Source organism: Saccopteryx leptura, chromosome 9 (genome assembly GCF_036850995.1).
Source record: "Saccopteryx leptura isolate mSacLep1 chromosome 9, mSacLep1_pri_phased_curated, whole genome shotgun sequence".
NCBI lineage: Eukaryota > Metazoa > Chordata > Mammalia > Chiroptera > Emballonuridae > Saccopteryx > Saccopteryx leptura.
Window position 1 is genome coordinate 79422471 of NC_089511.1, and position 18072 is coordinate 79440542.

General features: G+C 46.1%; 1 protein-coding gene across 3 annotated transcripts; it reads left to right on the top strand.

The window, feature by feature from the left end:
- Positions 1-210: 210 nt before the first annotated feature.
- On the top strand, positions 211-7941 carry RPS24 (ribosomal protein S24). Of its 3 annotated transcripts, XM_066349086.1 has the most exons (7): positions 211-313; positions 2066-2131; positions 2642-2851; positions 4463-4573; positions 5204-5221; positions 7460-7481; positions 7861-7941. In XM_066349086.1, the coding sequence occupies exons 1-5, from the start codon at positions 311-313 to the stop codon at positions 5207-5209; spliced, it is 396 nt and encodes a 131-aa protein (XP_066205183.1). In that variant the 5' UTR covers positions 211-310; the 3' UTR covers positions 5210-5221; positions 7460-7481; positions 7861-7941. The 3 variants fall into 3 exon arrangements, with proteins under 3 accessions (XP_066205183.1, XP_066205185.1, XP_066205182.1); XM_066349088.1 differs by lacking the exon at positions 5204-5221; XM_066349085.1 differs by lacking the exons at positions 5204-5221; positions 7460-7481.
- Positions 7942-18072: the final 10131 nt, after the last annotated feature.

Genomic DNA, 18072 nt, shown 5'->3' on the forward strand with positions numbered 1-18072 from the left:
TTATTTATGTATTAATTGGTTTTTAAAGAGAGGGAAAGGGAGAGAGAGAGAGAGAGAGAGAGAGAGAGAGAGAGAGAGAGAGAGAGAGAGAGAGAGAGAGAGAGAGAGAGAGAGAGAAACATAGGTTTGTTCCATATATTTATGCATTGGGCCTTATGCACTTTCAATCCGGCATTGGCGTGGTCGGCCTCGCGGTCTGGCCACGCCCACACGCCTGCGACGCCCGGGGTCCTTCCATAGCGTTGATATGATTGGCCGGGGTAAAGTGGCTCTCTTTTCCTCCCTGGCTGCTTGAAGATCGGCTGCAGTCATGGTGAGTTTACCCGGGTCGTGCAGTCATCCATTGCATATCCGAGCCATCCTACGTCCCCCGTTTCTCCCGTCTGCGCTGCAGCCTCCCGAAATCTGTTTGTTTTTATCCGGCCGCGTCTGATGGACGCCGGTTGTTGCGGGCCCCGGAGACGCCGGCGGTTGTTTTCTAGGCAGCGCTGTCGACCCGAACACGCCGGGCGTCAGAGTAAAGGGCCTGGGCAGTGTTGTAGCAGCTGCTGCGTGTTTTTGATTCGTGGAACTTAAAGGACTGGGTGACGTAGAAGGAAACATCGCACCTACGGTCGCTGTTTGGGATGGGTTTGCAGGCGTTGGCAGTCCAGGAAGTGGCTGGGTGCCGGCAGACCCCAGGCCAGTTAGGACAAGTGAGAACCGTTGCCAGGTGTAAGCCAGAATATTGTCAGCTGATTGGATCGTTTTGTTATACGTTGAGGAAACTTGCCCTAGAAAGAAGCCATCAAGTTGTGACAAGTTAGTTGTATCATTCTAAAGGTTCAGCATCAGGGTTTTTTTCTATTTTTGCATTGATTGAGAGGGAAGCGTCAATTTGCTGTTCCACCTAGTTCCATTTTGCTGTGCGCTCGTTGAGTCCTCATACATGACCTGACTGGGGATTGAATTTGCAACCTCTACCTCGGTGCGCGCCCAGGAGGCTTTATCCATCGAGCCACCTGGCCAGGGCCTAGCACCAGTTTTTGAGTCCACTTCACTTGTGAGCCGTTTTTTCTTGACCCTTTGCTTTTATGATGAGGTGCTTTCGAAGTTAACTTATTTTGGTGTAGTTTTTCAAACAAATTGAAATCTAGTTACCTGTAGTTGGCATGTGAAAGCCTCCCCCTTCTCCATCCTTTGGGTAACCTTTTAGTCAGGGTAACATGCTGCATGCTGACAGCCCTTGGTGGTTGTGTAAACAAGAGCTGTGGGCATTCAGAGGGGATCTGGTTTTATGGGCTGGAGAGTTGGCCCTTCAGGAAGGGAAGTTTACATGCGGGTAGTGCAGCTTTGGTGTCAGGGTCATACAGGATGCTGCTGTTAGTGTGAGTCGCAGTTTTACTCCAGAGAAGGTGTTCTTAACTGGGGTTGGCTTTTGCCCCAAAGGGAACAAAGTCTGCAAACATTTTGTTTTGAAGTGGGAAGTGGTGCTATGGGCATCGAGTGACTAGAGGCCAAGGTTGCTACTAAAATATCTTACAATGCTTAGGACTGTCCCCACAGCAAAGAATTTGCTGAACCAAAACATCAGTAGTGCTGAGGTTGTAACAGTGCTCCAGGGTGATTCCCATAAAGTGGAGTAATATTTACAGGTTCACACAAAGCTGCTGAGTTCATATTCTTGGTACGTATATTGTGTATGTGAAGTGTGCCCTGTGAGTTAGGCACTGTGATAAGCGGGTTGGGGAGGAGAAGGGAGTTTGTACCCTTTTTTTGTTTGTTTTCAGAGTTTAAAGTGAAAGTTTATTAGTGGAGCAGTGAAATAGAGTGGCTACTCCACAGAGAGCAGCTGTGTCTTTCACCTTATGTTGAAGCTTTCCTGCTACTAGTCCATGTGGCTCTTAAACATTTGAAATGTGGCTCCTGTAACTGAGGAACTGGATTTTAAATGTTACTTAATTTTAATTACCCACATATGTTCAGAGTCTGCTAATTTGGACAGTGCAGTTCTAGATCTTGGAAAATCACAGGAAGGCCAAGGAAAGGTTGAGTAGTTTTATTAACTAGTGTGTTACGTTTTCAGAATGATACAGTAACTATCCGGACCAGGAAGTTTATGACCAACAGACTACTTCAGCGGAAACAAATGGTAATGGCTTACTTAGCACATTGACGTTTGGTTAATTGTTCTTCAGTCTTTTTTTTTTTTCTTCTGTATTTTTTTGAAGCTAGAAATGGGGAGAGACAGACAGACTCCCGCATGCGCCCGACCCTGACCGGGACACCCCCCCCCCCCCCCCCCCCCCCCCGCACGCCCACCAGGGGGCGATGCTCTGCCCCTCCGGGGGGTCGCTCGGCCGTGACCAGAGTCACTCCAGCGCCTGGGGCAGAGGCCAAGGAGCCCTCCCCAGCGTCCGGGCCATCTTTGCTCCAGTGGAGCCTTGGCTGTGGGAGGGGAAGAGAGAGACAGAGAGGAAGGAGAGGGGGAGGGGTGGAGAAGCAGATGGGCGCTTCTGTGTGCCCTGGCCGGGAATCAACCTGGGACCCCCGCACGCCAGGCCGATGCTCTACCACTGAGCGAACCAGCCAGGGTCTGTTCTTCAGTCTTTTAAAGATGTGTTTCACTATAATAAATACTAAACTTGATGTTTACTCTTAGGTCATTGATGTCCTTCACCCTGGGAAGGCAACAGTACCCAAGACAGAAATCCGGGAAAAACTAGCCAAAATGTATAAGACCACACCAGATGTCATCTTTGTGTTTGGCTTCAGAACCCATTTTGGTGGTGGCAAGACAACTGGTTTTGGCATGATTTATGATTCCTTGGACTATGCAAAGAAAAATGAACCCAAACACAGACTTGCAAGAGTAGGTATCTTCATTTTGTTCAACAGCTGCTGAAGACATTTGTCAATAGCGTGTGTTTTGGGTACAGTGGAATAAGCCAGAGCAAGCAGTCTGGGCAGGGACAACGTTCAGACTTAAAGAACTCTTAAGGGAGAGTGTGGGGGTTCAGAGGTGGGCTCTGCAGCATTTGAGTTGGGTCCAGATCAGCAGATAAAATAGTATTCCTGGAGGTAGGAACTGGAAGTGGTGAATTTGGGGAGGAAGGTTGGCACCAAATAAATTGAAGTCCTTATCATCAAACGCCGTCTGAGTTTGGAGTTAGTTCCCATGGGTAGCCAGGAAACAAAGATTTTTCGATAATTTCCTGAGTGCCAGGCACTAGAGTGAACTACAGTAAACTATAGTAGTGGACTGGGCAAGCTTCCAAGCTTACATCCTACATGGTAAATTAAACTAGCAAGTAGATTGTTTCTTCTTATGTCTGTCCTCTAGCCCTTTTCTTCCCTACTGTCAGCTAAATCTTCCTGGAGCAGGGCTCTGAGGGAGATCACTGGTGTGGCATTGGGTTTTGTTTGAGAGAGACAGATGAGAAGCATCAGCTTACAGTTGTGTCACTTTAGTTCATGATTGCTTCTCGTATGTGCCTTAATGGGGTTGGGGGGACTACAGCAGAGCGAGTGATCCCTTGCTCAAGCTAGGACCATGGGATCATGTCTGTGATTCAGTGCTCAAGCTGGCGACCTCAGGGTTTCGAACCTGGGTCCTCAGCGACCCAGGCTGATGCTCTGTCCTCCATGCCATACGTGATCAGGCGGTGCTGCACTCTTGAATTGGGTGGTCTGGGAGGCGTAGTGGTGATGTTGAAGCTGAAATCCTAGTAAAGATGGGGAGCAGTCTTCTAGGCAGCAGGAACAAGTGAAACATGGCAGAGTGAAAATAAGTGTGTTGATTATAGCGTTCTTCATGGAGGCTGGGTCTGGAGGTGAAATGGAAGAGACCTTGAAGAGAGGTCAGAATATGAAGACCTTGTGACCTGTGGGTTCAAGGCTAGACAATAATAGCCAAGTCCCCTTAACTTACATGCAGGAACTGTGGAGTGGATGTTTGTTTCCCATGTTACTGTTTTTAAGTGGGAGGTGGGGAGGCAGACAGACTCCTGCATGCGCCTAACCAGGATTCACCTGGCAACCCCCATCTGGGCCTACTGCTCTGCCCATCTGGTGTCACTGCTCCGTTGCTTGGCAACTGAGCTATTTTAGTGCCTGAGGTGAGGCCATGGAGCCATCCTCAGTGCCTGGGGCCAACTTGCTCATTTGAGCCATGGCTGTGGGAGGGGAAGAAAGAGAGAAGAGGGAGGAAAGAGGTAGAGAAGCAGATGGTCACTTCTCTTGTGCACCCTGACTGGGAATCAAACCCAGGACTTTTACATGCTGGGCCTACGCTCTACCACTGAGCAACAGGGCAGGAAACATACTGTTTCTTTAATGAACTTTTCTGTTCCAGTATTAAATGTATTTGGAAAGATTAAATTTGGGGAGCTTCATTTCTTGAGCTCCAGCCTCATCCATTTCCCTACCAAATTAGTGAGTAATGATGTTTTGCAAGTCATTTCTGTATTTCTTTCTTTTGCAGCATGGACTGTATGAAAAGAAGAAGACCTCAAGAAAACAGAGAAAGGAACGCAAGAACAGAATGAAGAAAGTCAGGGGGACTGCAAAGGCCAACGTCGGTGCTGGCAAAAAGGTATAGTTAACGGGGAAGTACAGAAATGTCAACTTCAGGTCTTTAGTTTCTAGAAAAGAGGGCTTTTATTTTTTAAATAACCTCTCTTAATGTTTCTTCCTTTCCACTTCTGTAACTTCTGGATTACAGAAGGTAATGTATTTTGAGAAGCTACATAGTGTAGTGTCAACACCACCTCAGTAGAGTAGCATCTCCCACAGCAGCTTTACAACAGCTCATAGATTAGCGCAGTACAGGGGCCACATTAGTTCAGTGATCATCCTGGTGGGCGCCTTGCAAGCCCGATCAGAAGTTCCATTTTATTGCTAATTGGCATAGACTTACTGGGGGAACAGATCTAGTTTTCTGAGACTTGACTTGTTAAAATGGTGACAACTGGCTTAAGAAGAAGTTGAATCAATGTGGCCCACGTTTTCCTGGTGTGCTGGAGAGGCAGCTGAAATCTCAATTGTTTACCTCTCCGGTTAGCCAAGACTTTAGTGAATTTAATGATACCTGGCTTTTTACCAGCTTTGCCTAGCTAATTAAACTGTTGAATTAAGGTGGTGGGTTGTTAAATTAACAAATAATCAAGTGTTCTGTGAACTTTTCTTTTGCCTTTTCCTTCTACTTGGATTTCTTGTTCATCAGAAATGAAGTGTCTGGCAGGTACTGAGATTCTGAGCACGGTGTGGGATGCATCACCTTCACTGAGTTTGCTTTGATGCTTTGCATGTTGGCTTTGAACAGCGGAGTTTTGTAGTATGGTTTATTAGGACACCACTGCTGTGTTTCACCACATTGTGAACAAAGGAGAAAAACTTTTAATCACGCTTACTTTGGAAGCTCAGAAATGCATGTTGTGAAGTGACCCAGTGGAGGAAGGTGGCCTGCTAAGTGGGCACCCTTTAACGTAACACTTGGAAAGCTGTGTTCCAGAAAGTTGCACACTCAGGAGGTGACTTCAGTTAACATGGGGTTTGGGAAGGGTTCTTTAATATGAATAGTCTTTCCCTTGGGGACTTTGGAGACTGGTCCACTCTGGCAGTTCTGGTAATAAACTGGTCTGGGAAATCTGACAAAGCTTCTGTCCTGGGCTCACCCACTCACAGCTGCCTTTTACTATTTCCTTTATCTTTCCGTTTTTTTAAGGGAGTTTTTTTTTTTTTTTTTTTTTTTTGTATTTTTCTGAAGCTGGAAACGGGGAGAGACAGACAGACTCCCGCATGCGCCGGACTGGGATCCACCCGGCACGCCCACCAGGGGCGATGCTCTGACCACCAGGGGGTGATGCTCTGCCCCTCTGGGGCGTCGCTCTGCCGCGACCAGAGCCACTCTAGCGCCTGGGACAGAGGCCAAGGAGCCATCCCCAGCGCCCGGGCCATCTTCGCTCCAATGGAGCCTTGGCTGCGGGAGGGGAAGAGAGAGACAGAGAGGAAGGAGGGGGTGGGGGTGGAGAAGCAAATGGGCGCTTCTCCTATGTGCCCTGGCCGGGAATCGAACCCGGGTCCCCCACACGCCAGGCCGACGCTCTACCGCTGAGCCAACTGGCCAGGGCCTCTTTCCGTTGTTTTTCAGTGCTCTCTAACTTTTCATCTGATATCTTTTTAATTGAGAAATTTTCAATATAATTGTATATTCACATTAAAGCCTTTGCTAAATATGCTTTTCCCACAAGTATTTGGTCAGAATGGTCCACTACCCTGTTTTAAGCACATTTTGCACAGTTGAACAGCCTAAACCATGTATAGGGGGCTGAGCCTGGGTTGGAGAAGGTAGGGTTTTCCCACAGTGATGGTCACTGCTCCTATGTGCCTCCTTTAGACTCCCCGCCAGGCCACGCAGTAAACATGTTCCGCCTGCGTAGCACTCAGGTCACATTGACTTCCCAGTGCCACTAAGTTGTAGTTAACAGACTGTCAAAGGAACTATTTGTGGTTAGAGCCACTCCGTTTGTGAGTCTTATACTTGTGGACAAGTTCTGGAGGTTGCAGAAAAGAATGAGTCAGTATTTCTGATCTTAACTGAAGGATGTTGAACACATTCTTTTCATCATTTAGTCTGAGTCTCGTGTTAGTGCTCAGTGGTGCCCAGTGCCGAGGGCTCCCTGTGGGGCCGAGCCGTCACGGCTCCTGCTTCAGGGTGCACTGGTTGCATTGCACCAGCCCTGCTCTGTAAAGGCAGCTGGGAAACGGTTGCATAAATGAGCACGTGGATTTTTTTGGCTAGAAAAGTCAGGCATATTACTGTTCCTTTATTTCAGTTTTTGTTCAGATGTTGGTATTTGCTTTATCTTTTGGGTGCAATGAGTTATTTTAAATTAAGCAATAAATAATCATGTTTGAAGAACAGTTGAAGCATTTTTAATTTTGCTAAATTTTGTCACTTTTAATACTAATTTGCGCTAACTTTGTTGAACATGCATGGTGGCTTTTAAAGAATTGAACTGAGACAACTTTTAAAAGACTTGCTCGATATTTAGAACTCTCCCACTGTGGTTATATGACTTCAGTCTGGAATGATTACCAAGTCTGTGGATGGTGCTAGTGTGTAGTGTGCCCAGCACAATGTTGCTGGGCAGAGCAGAGGGCCAGTATGCCTACTTCATCTATATGTAGGCAGCGGCAGCCTGCTGTTATACTGGTCGCTCTCCATTGTGAAATCATGCCACCTTGTTTGCATAAGAACCATAGTAATCAGGCAAGGTATTCTCAAAATTGGGAGTAATAAAATCAATGTGTGTGTCCAAGGAGTGTTCTGTATACACTTGCAAAGAAGAAAGTGGTCATCTTTAAGGTACTGGATTGCATGCATGAACTGCAGATTATTTTGGAGTTTAAAGAGACTTAATGAATGTTTCTTTTCCCTCTTCTCCCTTCCCTTCTCCTTTCCCTGCCACTGGTTCAGTGAGCTGGAGATTGGAAAACAGGTATAATTCAAGCTTTTCATTTAGATCACTAGACGTCTTGGTTTACTGACACAGTAATTGAAAAATAGAGCATGTGAAATAAAGTTAGAAGTGATTTACAAATGCTCTCAAGAGTTGTAGCCTACTAATGACTAATAATGACATGGTTTTGTTTTTAAAAATTTAGTAGTATTTAACTTATTTTTTACTTCATTCCTAACTTGAATGTTTTATTTCTTGATGCTTACATTGTATTAAGATCAGACAAAACTGACATGATTCTAGGTTACTAATATTTGTTCTGCATGAGTGTCATTTTGGAGTTTGTTGAGTGCTTTGAACTTTTAATTTATAAAGTTTAGTTCAGCAGTTACTAACAATTTTTTTCTTTGATTCACAGAAGGAGTAAAGATTCTTCAGCGACTGGTGATTATGCAGATTTCTCATGAGAGGATTAATAAACAGAACTTTTCTGTGTCTACTTGTTGTTTGAAATATATTTGAAGTTTATTGGGAGTGTAACTAGTCTGTTGTGATGGGGTGGTGGTTATCCTTTCGTTTAATAGCACAAGATGCCCAGTGTAGAGAAGGGCATTATGGGAGCATGGAGGGCCAGTTTGAAGTATTCATGCTAATATTTTGCATCTGTAGTTTCTCTTAAGAGACAGACTTAAAATCTGAATTTATTTTGGCCTTTCTAGAACCCCACTTAGTTCTTATTACTGAAAAGATGATTTGCTAGCCTCAATAAAAATTAAAATGAGGTCACATTTTCATTTATCCTGAATAGGATCTACCAAAATTGTGTGTGTGTTGTAGGTGTATACTTATGGGATAAATGAGTGGGGAATTTGAAAGAGGCTCTGGGTAATGAGTGTTTGGGTGTAGGGTATAAATCTTGATTAGTTTGGTTATGCATGCTTTCTGTAAAATAGCGAGTTAGCTGGTGCTGCCTTGTCTACCAGATCTGATTCAATGGCTTTTTGAGGCATCAGGGTTTTGGCCCTGAACATGGGTTAGTGATTAGTTGTGGGGTTGAGAGACTTCAGGGGTTGTGTCAGGATTACAGTGTGGCTTGAGAAGCCTTTCGAGAGCATAGAAGAGTTTAGGCCAGGGGTCCCCCAACTTTTTACACAGGGGGCCAGTTCACTGTCCCTCAGACCATTGGAGGGCCAGACTAAAGACTATGAACAAATCCCTATGCACACTGCACAGATCTTATTTTTTAAAAAAAACGGGAACAAATACAATATTTAAAATAAAGAATGAGTAAATTTAAATCAACCAACTGACCAGTATTTCAATGGGAACTATGCTCCTCTCACCACCAATGAAAGAGCTGCCCCTTCCGGAAGTGCTGGGGGGGCCGGATAAATGGCCTCGGGCCGCATGTGGCCCGCGGTTTATGCGTTAGGGGAGAAGAGGTGTTAATGGCTTATTTGCTTTGGATTCTATTTTATTTTTCCCTGATTGGCTTGCACTTTAGGTGTAGGTGGATCCGTCTGGGAGTCAAGTTTACAAATGCTATTAGAAAACATGGCAGTGGATGAGAAGCTCCAGAGAAACCTCAGGAAGAGGTAGAGGAGCTAAAAGACTGGTTGGTTGGGTACAAAAGGAATCCAGGGAGAAAAAATGATAAGAACCTTGCAGGTGGGAGTCGTAGGTATTCTGGAGAGAATGGTGAGAGGCCTTGACTGAAGAAGGAGCTACAAACTGGTGGGAGGAGTAAATAATTGAGGGGGGGTGTGTAGTTCATTTGTGGTTATGCTGAGGTCGTGTACTATGGTTTGTGGGACCTGTGGTCTGTTGGGTTCCCTTGCTAGGACCAGGAGACAGCAGATTGTCTACTAGGGAGAGTGGAGGAGTGGGGCATTTAGGCCTGTAAGGTTCAGTTTTCACCCAAATGACTAATGGGTATAGAATAGGGGATTTTGAAGTTGAGTGGCATTTTAAAATTAGTCATGCACAGAGGCCAGAGCTCATGTGTGCCTGAGGCAGATGCTGCAGTAGGGGCTGCAGTTTCCTGTGACAGCTAGGGTTTGGGAGTAGGGGAGTGGTGAGCAACATGGGGCCAGACTGGGAGGATACTAGGAGACCTGGAGAGGTTAAATTCAGGCTGGCTGGGTACAGGGCAGGGGGTGAAACTGGAAGCGGGTTGGAGAGGCATGGTCCCAGGAGCTGGACACAAAGTTAAGGAGCAGGGCTAGTAGAAGCAATGGATCAAAACTGAAGGTAGGAGGTGGTTTTCACAGTGGGTTACTGAGGACTGATGTGAAGATAGAGGGTGCAGCTGCAGGAAGTCTGAATGGAGGTGAAGGTTGGCATCAAAGTCATGAGCGTTATTTTTTGGGGTGTGCTCAGGGAGGGCAGTTTGTAGCTGTAGCCTTTGGAGAAGAGAACTGATTAACTGGCTGGGCCTGTTTGTTTAGGGGAGCTGCCTGGGCTGGGATGCTGTGGGTCACAAGTTGGCAGTCTTGGACAGGTAGAACATTTTAAAACAACAGACTACATGAAGATCCAGATTTCTAGCCTCTAAATCTGGGGTTGGGAACCTATGGCTCACGAGCCAGATGTGGCTCTCTTGATGGCTGCATCTGGCTCGCAGACAAATCTTTAATAAAAAAAATGTTAAAAATATAAAACATTCTTATGTATTACAATTCATTTTCTACTGCTCATGTTCATGGTTGTGGGTGGCTGGAGCCAATCGCAGCTGTCCTCCGGACAACACCAAATTTTAATTGGATAATGCGTAACATACACAGGTCATATGGCTCTCAAGGAATTACATTTTAAAATATGTGGCGTTCATGGCTCTCAGCCAAAAAGGTTCCTGACCCCTGCTCTAAATAGAGGAAGCATCAGCTGGTCCATCCTCCAGCATGGTGACAGTTGGACAGGATTAGAGCTTTGTCTGGGAGCCTCAGGAGATGTGTATTCACCAGTCCACGGTGGCCTCTGCTCCCACCACTGGCCTGCGCCCTTGTGTACCTGCTCTCTGGTCTTGTGTCCCCTCTGCTCCATTTCATCTAGTCCAGCTGAGTGGGCAGGTCACTTGGTCCCCTGATTGGGTTAATGCCTCTTAAATTGGGGCTCCCAAGGGTACTTTGCTGCCCTATCTTGTCTACTTTGAAGCTTGGGGGATGCATCTTTGTGTACAGTGTGGAAACTGAAGTGCCAAGCGACTGTGACTTTCAGTAATTCTCTTAAATTGTGGACAGTTGTGCTGTTGAACTGAAGGGTTCATGGAGATTCAGCACATTGTTGGCCCTGACAGTAATCACCACACTCCTGCTGTCAAACAGGCTTTGAAGGAGCCTCCGTAAAACTTCAAGATTAGCTTTACAAACGGGAGTCAACAGGAGAGCACATCCCTTCCCTCAACTTGATGCTAATGGTGGAATGGGGTGGTTGCTGGGGCCTTCTGGGTGATAGCAAGGATCTTTGGAGGGTGGTGAGAGGAGAAGCTAGAAGTGGTTCTGAAAAGGGCAATTTTAAAGAGCCCAATGAGTACTGGGGTGCTTTATGTTAGAACTAACTACAGCCCTGAATCCCATTTGTAGTGGCATGTGCCCCCCATTACCCAGCAGCAACTTTTCATGTGTGTACATGGTAGAGACAAAGACAGGCACACAGGAACAGGAAGGGAGAGATGAGAAGCGTAACTTGGTTGTGGCACCTTAGTTTATTGACTGCTGCTCATACATGTCTTGACCAGGAGGCTCTAGTGGAGCCAGTGACCTCTTGCTCAAGCCAACAACCATGGGGTCCTATCTATGATTTCACATGCAAGTTGGCAATCTCGGGGTTTTGAACCAGGGCCCTCAATGACCTACGTTGACACTGCTGCACCACCACCTATCCAGCAGCTTTTAATGGTCTGGTCTCTTCCCTGGTAAGTTGATTTGGGGCTCCTTAAAAGCAACATCTTAAATCCATACTTGGAGCTGAAACAGGTGCTGTTAACTGTATTAAACAATCACCTCCTTTAACCTGCACAATAACTCATGAGTCAGGTCTTACGGGCCCAGGTTGGAGAGGGTTTAGAGCAGTTAACATACCTGAAAGAGCTGAGATTGGAATTCAGTCATATGACTCCCAGGCTTCCTTGTGTATTTATTCACTTAAATATTCAGTAGCGGTATTCTGCAGGACATACAATGTTCTACATAAGACTCATGATTTGTATTCCTACTATGTGTTCAGTAAGGTGTCTTGCCAGGGAACTACTGAATTAGTTATTAGATGGCCAACTGAATTCCCCATCTACTGCTGAGCTGTGTGCTAGTTCCTGTCCTGAGAGATGGATGAAGAAGCAGTCCCTCTGAAAGCTCGGAGAGGTTTCAGCAACTCAAACAGTCCCATGGCCTGGCATCTGCTCCTTACCGTGAAGCAACAGACAGTGCAGTGGGGCTGGGTATTGGCTGGCTTCGGAGAGAGTTAACACCTACTGGGGCAACACACATGATCTAATCTAGACACGCAGGACAGGGGTCTCAATTTGGGGCCATGAAAGATGGAAAATAACACAGGTGGGGACAGCAGGCAGCCATGGTATGAAGTGATACCAATTATTCTGTTGGGGGAAGAAGGGATCGGATTGGGGAGGGTGGAGCAGAGTGCAGGTAGGCATTTTCTCCAGTGAGCTGGAAGGCCCCATGGTTGCAGGAGCATAGAGACCACACTTGATTCATGTATGCTGACAAACCAGAGGCTTTCCTGGGCTCTAGGGCTCTGGAGTGTACATCTGGGGGTGAACAGACTTCCACACTTTTCACTTGTTTTTCCACATCCACGCACCCTTAAACTTCTTTATGACACACTGCAGAAGTGAGGTGCCTCAGAACCGCAAGCTGTCCGTAGTCTGGTTGGGAGGGGTATGAGGGAGGCCCTGGTGGGAAACACTGGGAAGCTCCTCAGGGCACAGGTCAGGGAGGTCCTGTTTGCCAGGCTAAGGATTCCTCTTCAATAGTTTGGTTGAATGAATATGCTAGAGAGTCAGATTTCGGCAGAGGATTGGATTGAGTGTCTTGGACACGTGCTGAATTCTGTGCGTGGGAGCCCCTTGAGCTGTTGGACTGCTTATCGTGTGTGTAGGAGAGGGGATTTGTGCAGAAGGTTGGGTTATGAGATGGCATCCCAGCAGTTCAGCTTGGGAAAGGACTGGACTGGAATCCGGAGAACTGTTGGGCTATGGAATGGCAAGGGACTTTCCTTTTCTGGTCCTCCGTTTCCCTGTCTAGATGAGGTACAAGGGCCAGATAAGTGGCTCCCAAGCCTGGTATGTGAGGGCTTGTTCAAAATACAAATAAATGCCCCAGGCCTCTGGTCCTAGTTTCTAGACTTAGTAGTTCTGGGTGGCACCCAAGCATCTGAGAAAAAAAAAATTAAATTGATTTTTAGAGAGACAAACATTGACCTGTTGTTCCAACTATCTATATACTCATTGTCTGACTCTTGTATGTGTCCTGACCAGGGATTGAACCTGTAACCTTGGCATATTGGGGTGCAGCTCTTAACCAAATAATCTATTCATCCAGGGCTGCATCTGATGTTTTATCAGCTTCCAGTTGATGCTGCTTACCAGCTAGGTCAGGGAAACTCTGCACTGACGAGTCTCTGAGGTCCCTTTTGCCCCTGAGAATTGTGTCCTTGGGCAGGAGACATGGTCTCTGTCCTCAAGAAACTGGCAGATAAACAGTGATACTGTTGCGTCTAATAAAATAGTTAATGACAGCAGAATAGTGTTCTATGTGCCAGGTACAACTAAGTCTTGCACGGGTTATCTCATTCACCTTTCATTACTACTCTATGAGGGAGGTACTGTTATCTCCATTTTATTTTTAAATTTTTCCATTGATTGAGAGGGGGCTAGGGGAGGGAGAGAGAGAAGCATCAACTCATTCCACCTAGTTGTTTCATTTCATTGTGCACTCATTAGTTGCTTTTCCTATGTGCCCTGAGTGGGGATCAAACCCGCTACCTCCATGTGCCAGGAAGCTTTATCCACTGAGCCACCTATTGTCCCCATTTTTTTTTTTTTTTGTACAATATTTTTCTGAAGTTGGAAATGCAGGCAGTCAGACAGACTCCCGCATGCGCCCACCGGGATCCACCTGGCATGCCCACCAGGGGGCGATGCTCTGCCCATCTGGGGCGTTGCTCTGCTGCAACCAGAGCCATTCTAGCGCCTGAGGCAGAGGCCACAGAGCCATCCCCAGCGCCCGGGCCAACTTTGCTCCAATGGAGCCTTGGCTGTGGGAGGGGAAGAGAGACAGAGAGGAAGGAGAGGGGGAGGGGTGGAGAAGCAGATGGGCGCTTCTCCTGTGTGCCCTGCCTGGGAATTGAACCCGGGATTCCTGCATGCCAGGCCAACGCTCTACCACTGAGCCAACCGGCCAGGGCCTATTGTCCCCATTTTATAGACAAAGAGATTGAGGTTCAAATAGGTTAAGGAAATTGGTCAAAATTACAGAGCTTTGACATTCTGTGACACATCTGGGGACATTTGTGGGACTTTTCACAATGGAGCTGCACTGAGGTGTTTTTTCTTTTTTTTTAAGCAAGAGAGAGGGAGAGAGGGCGAGAGAGACAGGGAGAGAGATGAGAAGCATCAACTTGTAGTTGTGTCACTTTAGTTGTTCATTGATTGCTTCTCATATGTATTTTGATGGGGGGGGGGCTCAAGCCAGTGACCTTGGGCTCAAGTCAGTGACCACAGGATCATGTCAGTGATCTCATGCTCAAGCCGGTGACCCCACACTCAAGCTGGCAAACCTGTGCTTAAGACTGATGAGCCTACACTCAAGCCAGCGACCTTGATGTTTTGAACCTGGGACCTCAGCATCCCAGGTCGATGCTCTATGCACTGCACCACCACCAGTCAGGCAACTTGTATCGAGTCTTGATGGGTGTAGAGAAATTAGTTGAGGCAGTGGTTCTCCCAAAGTGGTTCTGAACAGGCAGCATTAGCAACAGGGAACTTGTTAAAAATGCATATTCTTAGGCGCCACCCCAGAACTACTCAATTAGAAACTGAGTTGCATCCAGCAGCCTGTGTTTTAAAAAGTCCTCCGGGCGATTCTGATGTGGGCTGAAGTTTGAGAAACACAGCTAGGGGAAGAGAGAGGAAGATATTCCAGCGGGGACTGTCGTGGAGATTAGGAGGAGTACTATAGACCACCCCATCACTGACCTTCCCTTTGGTGGTAAAGAAAGGTCTGATGAGCCACACAGACTCCCGCGAGGGGGCACTGTGGGCACAGGCTTGGATGCTTCCTGCTTTGTTGTAAGGGCTCTATCCTTGCGGAAGCGTAAAAAAGCCTGATGACACATCAACTGGAGAGGTCACTCTTTCTTCTCACAGAAGGTCTAATGGGGGTGGTAATCTTGTTTATAAGATTCTGGCCTTGTAGGGAAGCGGAACCTGCAGGCTATCTGCTGTTCCCACGTGCACGGCCATGTCTGACAGCCATGGCTGCACATCCTGTGCAGACGGCGTAGCTCTGGTATCTGTGCAGCCAAGGGGCTTGCAGGTTTTGGGGGAGGAAGAATGCTAGAACCTACCCAGAGGCCCAATTCTGACTCAGTCTTCCCCCTACAGTATCATGCCTGTCCTGTGTTTTGACAGTTTTGGGGGGGCCAGAGTGCTGGGTACAAGGCCTGTCTTCAAGCCTTACCTGTGCCCAACCATACTTTGTGATCTCAGGCTAGCCCTCTTTCTTCTCTGGGACTCAGTCTTCTACTCTAAGACAAGGAGTGGCACTGAGAAGGTGGCTTCGGGCACTTCCTCCACACATGGGAAATCCTGCAGTGGGAGGTGAGGAGGAGGGAGACTGTCCCACTCAAGGAGCTCGGGTTGCCAGGCAGTGTAAGCCCTGCTGCATGATACCCATCACCTGTATCCCTTAAGTAAGCCTTAGCAGGGATGTGGCGCAGGGCATGAAGGTGGAATATATCAAATTGGATATTTTAAAAAGTCTGCATCCTTGGACATCGAGGATTTGCCTGTATAGATTTCTATTCTGCATTGCTTGGAGGAAGGAAAGATTTTCACCCTGTTCTCCTCTCAGCTGCAGTATATATTTCTTCTGAAATACTTTGCTTCAGAGGGAGGGGCTGCGGCAGTGGGGGCTTCAGCATTTACCTCATTCATTCAGGGATCAGTGCCCTATACCTCACAGCAACCGCTCACCCAACTGAGGGGCTCTGCCTGGGCTGTTTGTCTCTGGAATTATGTATGCAGAAGGCTGTGGATGTGTGCATCACAGGGCCAGGCGGGCCTTGAGAGAGGGTCTGGTCCGGTCCTCTGCTGGCCACTGCTGTCAGCGATGCTGTTCAGGGAGTTTGGTTAGAAGGTGCCCAGCCTGTCACTGGTGGTTACTGCCGAGCTGCAGCTCCTTGGTGGAGCGAATGTGGAATCATGTCTCTCTCCTTCAGGCTTCCTTGCAGGAGGACAGAGAGCTCTCAGGGGATCTGGCACCTGCATTTTGCAGGCAGTAGCACTGCATTGTTTCTGCTGGCTGAGATTGCTGAGGTCCAGAGAAATCCGGTGACTTTCCCCAGGTCCCTCAGCTTCTCAGAGGGGGGGAGAGGCCTGAATTTCAAGCCTCTCCACCTTGAGCTGACTCCCTCCTGACAGCAGGTGAGCCATTTGCTACTCAGATACTATTTCCTTTTTAATGTTCTACCCTTAGGTGTTTTTTTTTTCTTTTTTCATTTTATTGAGATATAATTGACATATAACAACACAGTATTAGTTTAAGGTGTGTAATAGCATAATGACTTGATATATGTATATATTGTGAAATGATCATCACAGTAAGTCTAGTTAACATTCATCACCTCAAAGTTACAATTTTTTTTCTTGTGATAAGCAAACTTTTAAAATCTATCCTTTTAGCAACTTTCAAATGTACAATACAGTATTGCTAACTATAGTCAATATTCTATGCATTACATTCCCAGAAGTTAGTTATAACTGGAAGTCTGTCCCTTTTGACCCCTTCACCCATTTTACCCACCTTCCACCCTGCCCATCCCCTCACCCTGCCTCTGGCAGTCACCAGTCTGTTCTGTTTCTGTGAGTTGTTTTTGCTTTTACATTCCACATGTAAGTGAGCTCATGCAATATTTATCTCTCTCTCTCTCTCGTTTTCTGACATTTCACTTAGCATAATTCCTTCTAGGTCCATCCATGTCACAAGTAGCAGGATTTTCTTTTTTTATGGCTGAATAGTATTTCTGTGTGTGTGTGTGTGTGTGTGTGTGTATGCATATCTTTGCTTTATCTTTTTCTCCTTTTGTGGGCACTTAGGTTGGCTATTGTAAATTCTGCTTCATTGAACATGGGAGTGCAGATATCTTTCTGAGAGAGTGATTTCACTTCCCTTAGATGTATACCCAAGAGTGGAATAGCTGGATCACGTGGGAGTTCTGTTTTTAATTTTTGGAAGAACCTGCATATTGTATTCCGTGGTGGCTGCACCAATTTGCGTTCCTACCAACAGAGTACAAGTGTTCCCTTTTCTTCTCATCCTCGGCAACACTTACCTTGTCTTTTTGATAAGAGCCATACTAACAGGTGTAAGGTGATAACTCATTGTGGTTTTGATTTGCGTTTCCATGATGATTAGTGATGTGGAGCACCTTTTCATGTATCTCTTGGCCATCTGGATATCTTCTTTTGAAAAAATGTTTACTGAGTTCCTCTGCCCATTGAAATATTTTCTTTAATTAAAAATTTTTTTATTTTTCAATTGCAGTTTACAGTCAGTGTTATTTTTTTTATTAGTTTCAGGTGTACAACACAGCAGTTAATCATATACTTTATAAAGTGTTCCCCGATATTTCCAGTACCCACCTAGCCCCATCCATAGTTAATACAATATTATTAACTGTATTTCCTATGCTGTACTTTACATCCCCATGACTGTTTTATAACTACCAATCTGTACTTCTTAATCTCTTCACCTTTGTCACCTATCTCCCAACTTTTCTGCCAGCTTTTTAAGTTGGATTGCTCGTTTTTTGTTTTTGCTAGTGAGTTATATGATTTCTTTTATATGTTTTAGACATTAACCCCTTATCCAATATGCTGTTTGCAAATGTTTTCTTCCATTGAGTAGATTGCCTTTTCATTTTTTTGATGGTTTCCTTTCCACTGCAGAAGCTTTTTAGTGTGATGTAGTCTCACTTGTTTATGTTTTTGTTGCCTTTGCTTTTGGTGTCAAATCCAAAAAATCATACCAGGACCAATGTCAAGGAGCTCACTGCCTGTTGTTTTCTTCCAGGAGCTCTCAGGTTTCAGGTCTTTAATTCATTTGGTTGATTTTTGAGTGTAGTGTAGGATAGAGGTGCAGTTTCATTCTTTTGCATTTGGCTGTCCCGCTTTCCTGACACCATTGTCCTTCTATTTGTAAGGTTACAAAGCACTGCAGTGTTGGCTAGTGTTCTAGTGTACTTTTCTATGCTCTTCAGCTTATTGCTGGGTGCTGTCTCACAGGGTGTCAACTGTACAGAACTGTTTTCTTGGCGGCTGAGTGTTGAAATGTCTACAGTTGGTGTTCTCTGAGCTGGCTTTGTCTTTGGCTTAGATGGTATGTTTGGTAGG

What these genes read in the sequence shown, in the direction of transcription:
- RPS24 (XM_066349085.1), top strand. An exon ending in TACTTCAGCGGAAACAAATG is followed by an intron (nt 2,132 to 2,641) that starts GTAATGGCTTAC and finishes GTTTACTCTTAG; the next exon opens with GTCATTGATGTCCTTCACCC. An exon ending in CCAAACACAGACTTGCAAGA is followed by an intron (nt 2,852 to 4,462) that starts GTAGGTATCTTC and finishes TTTCTTTTGCAG; the next exon opens with CATGGACTGTATGAAAAGAA.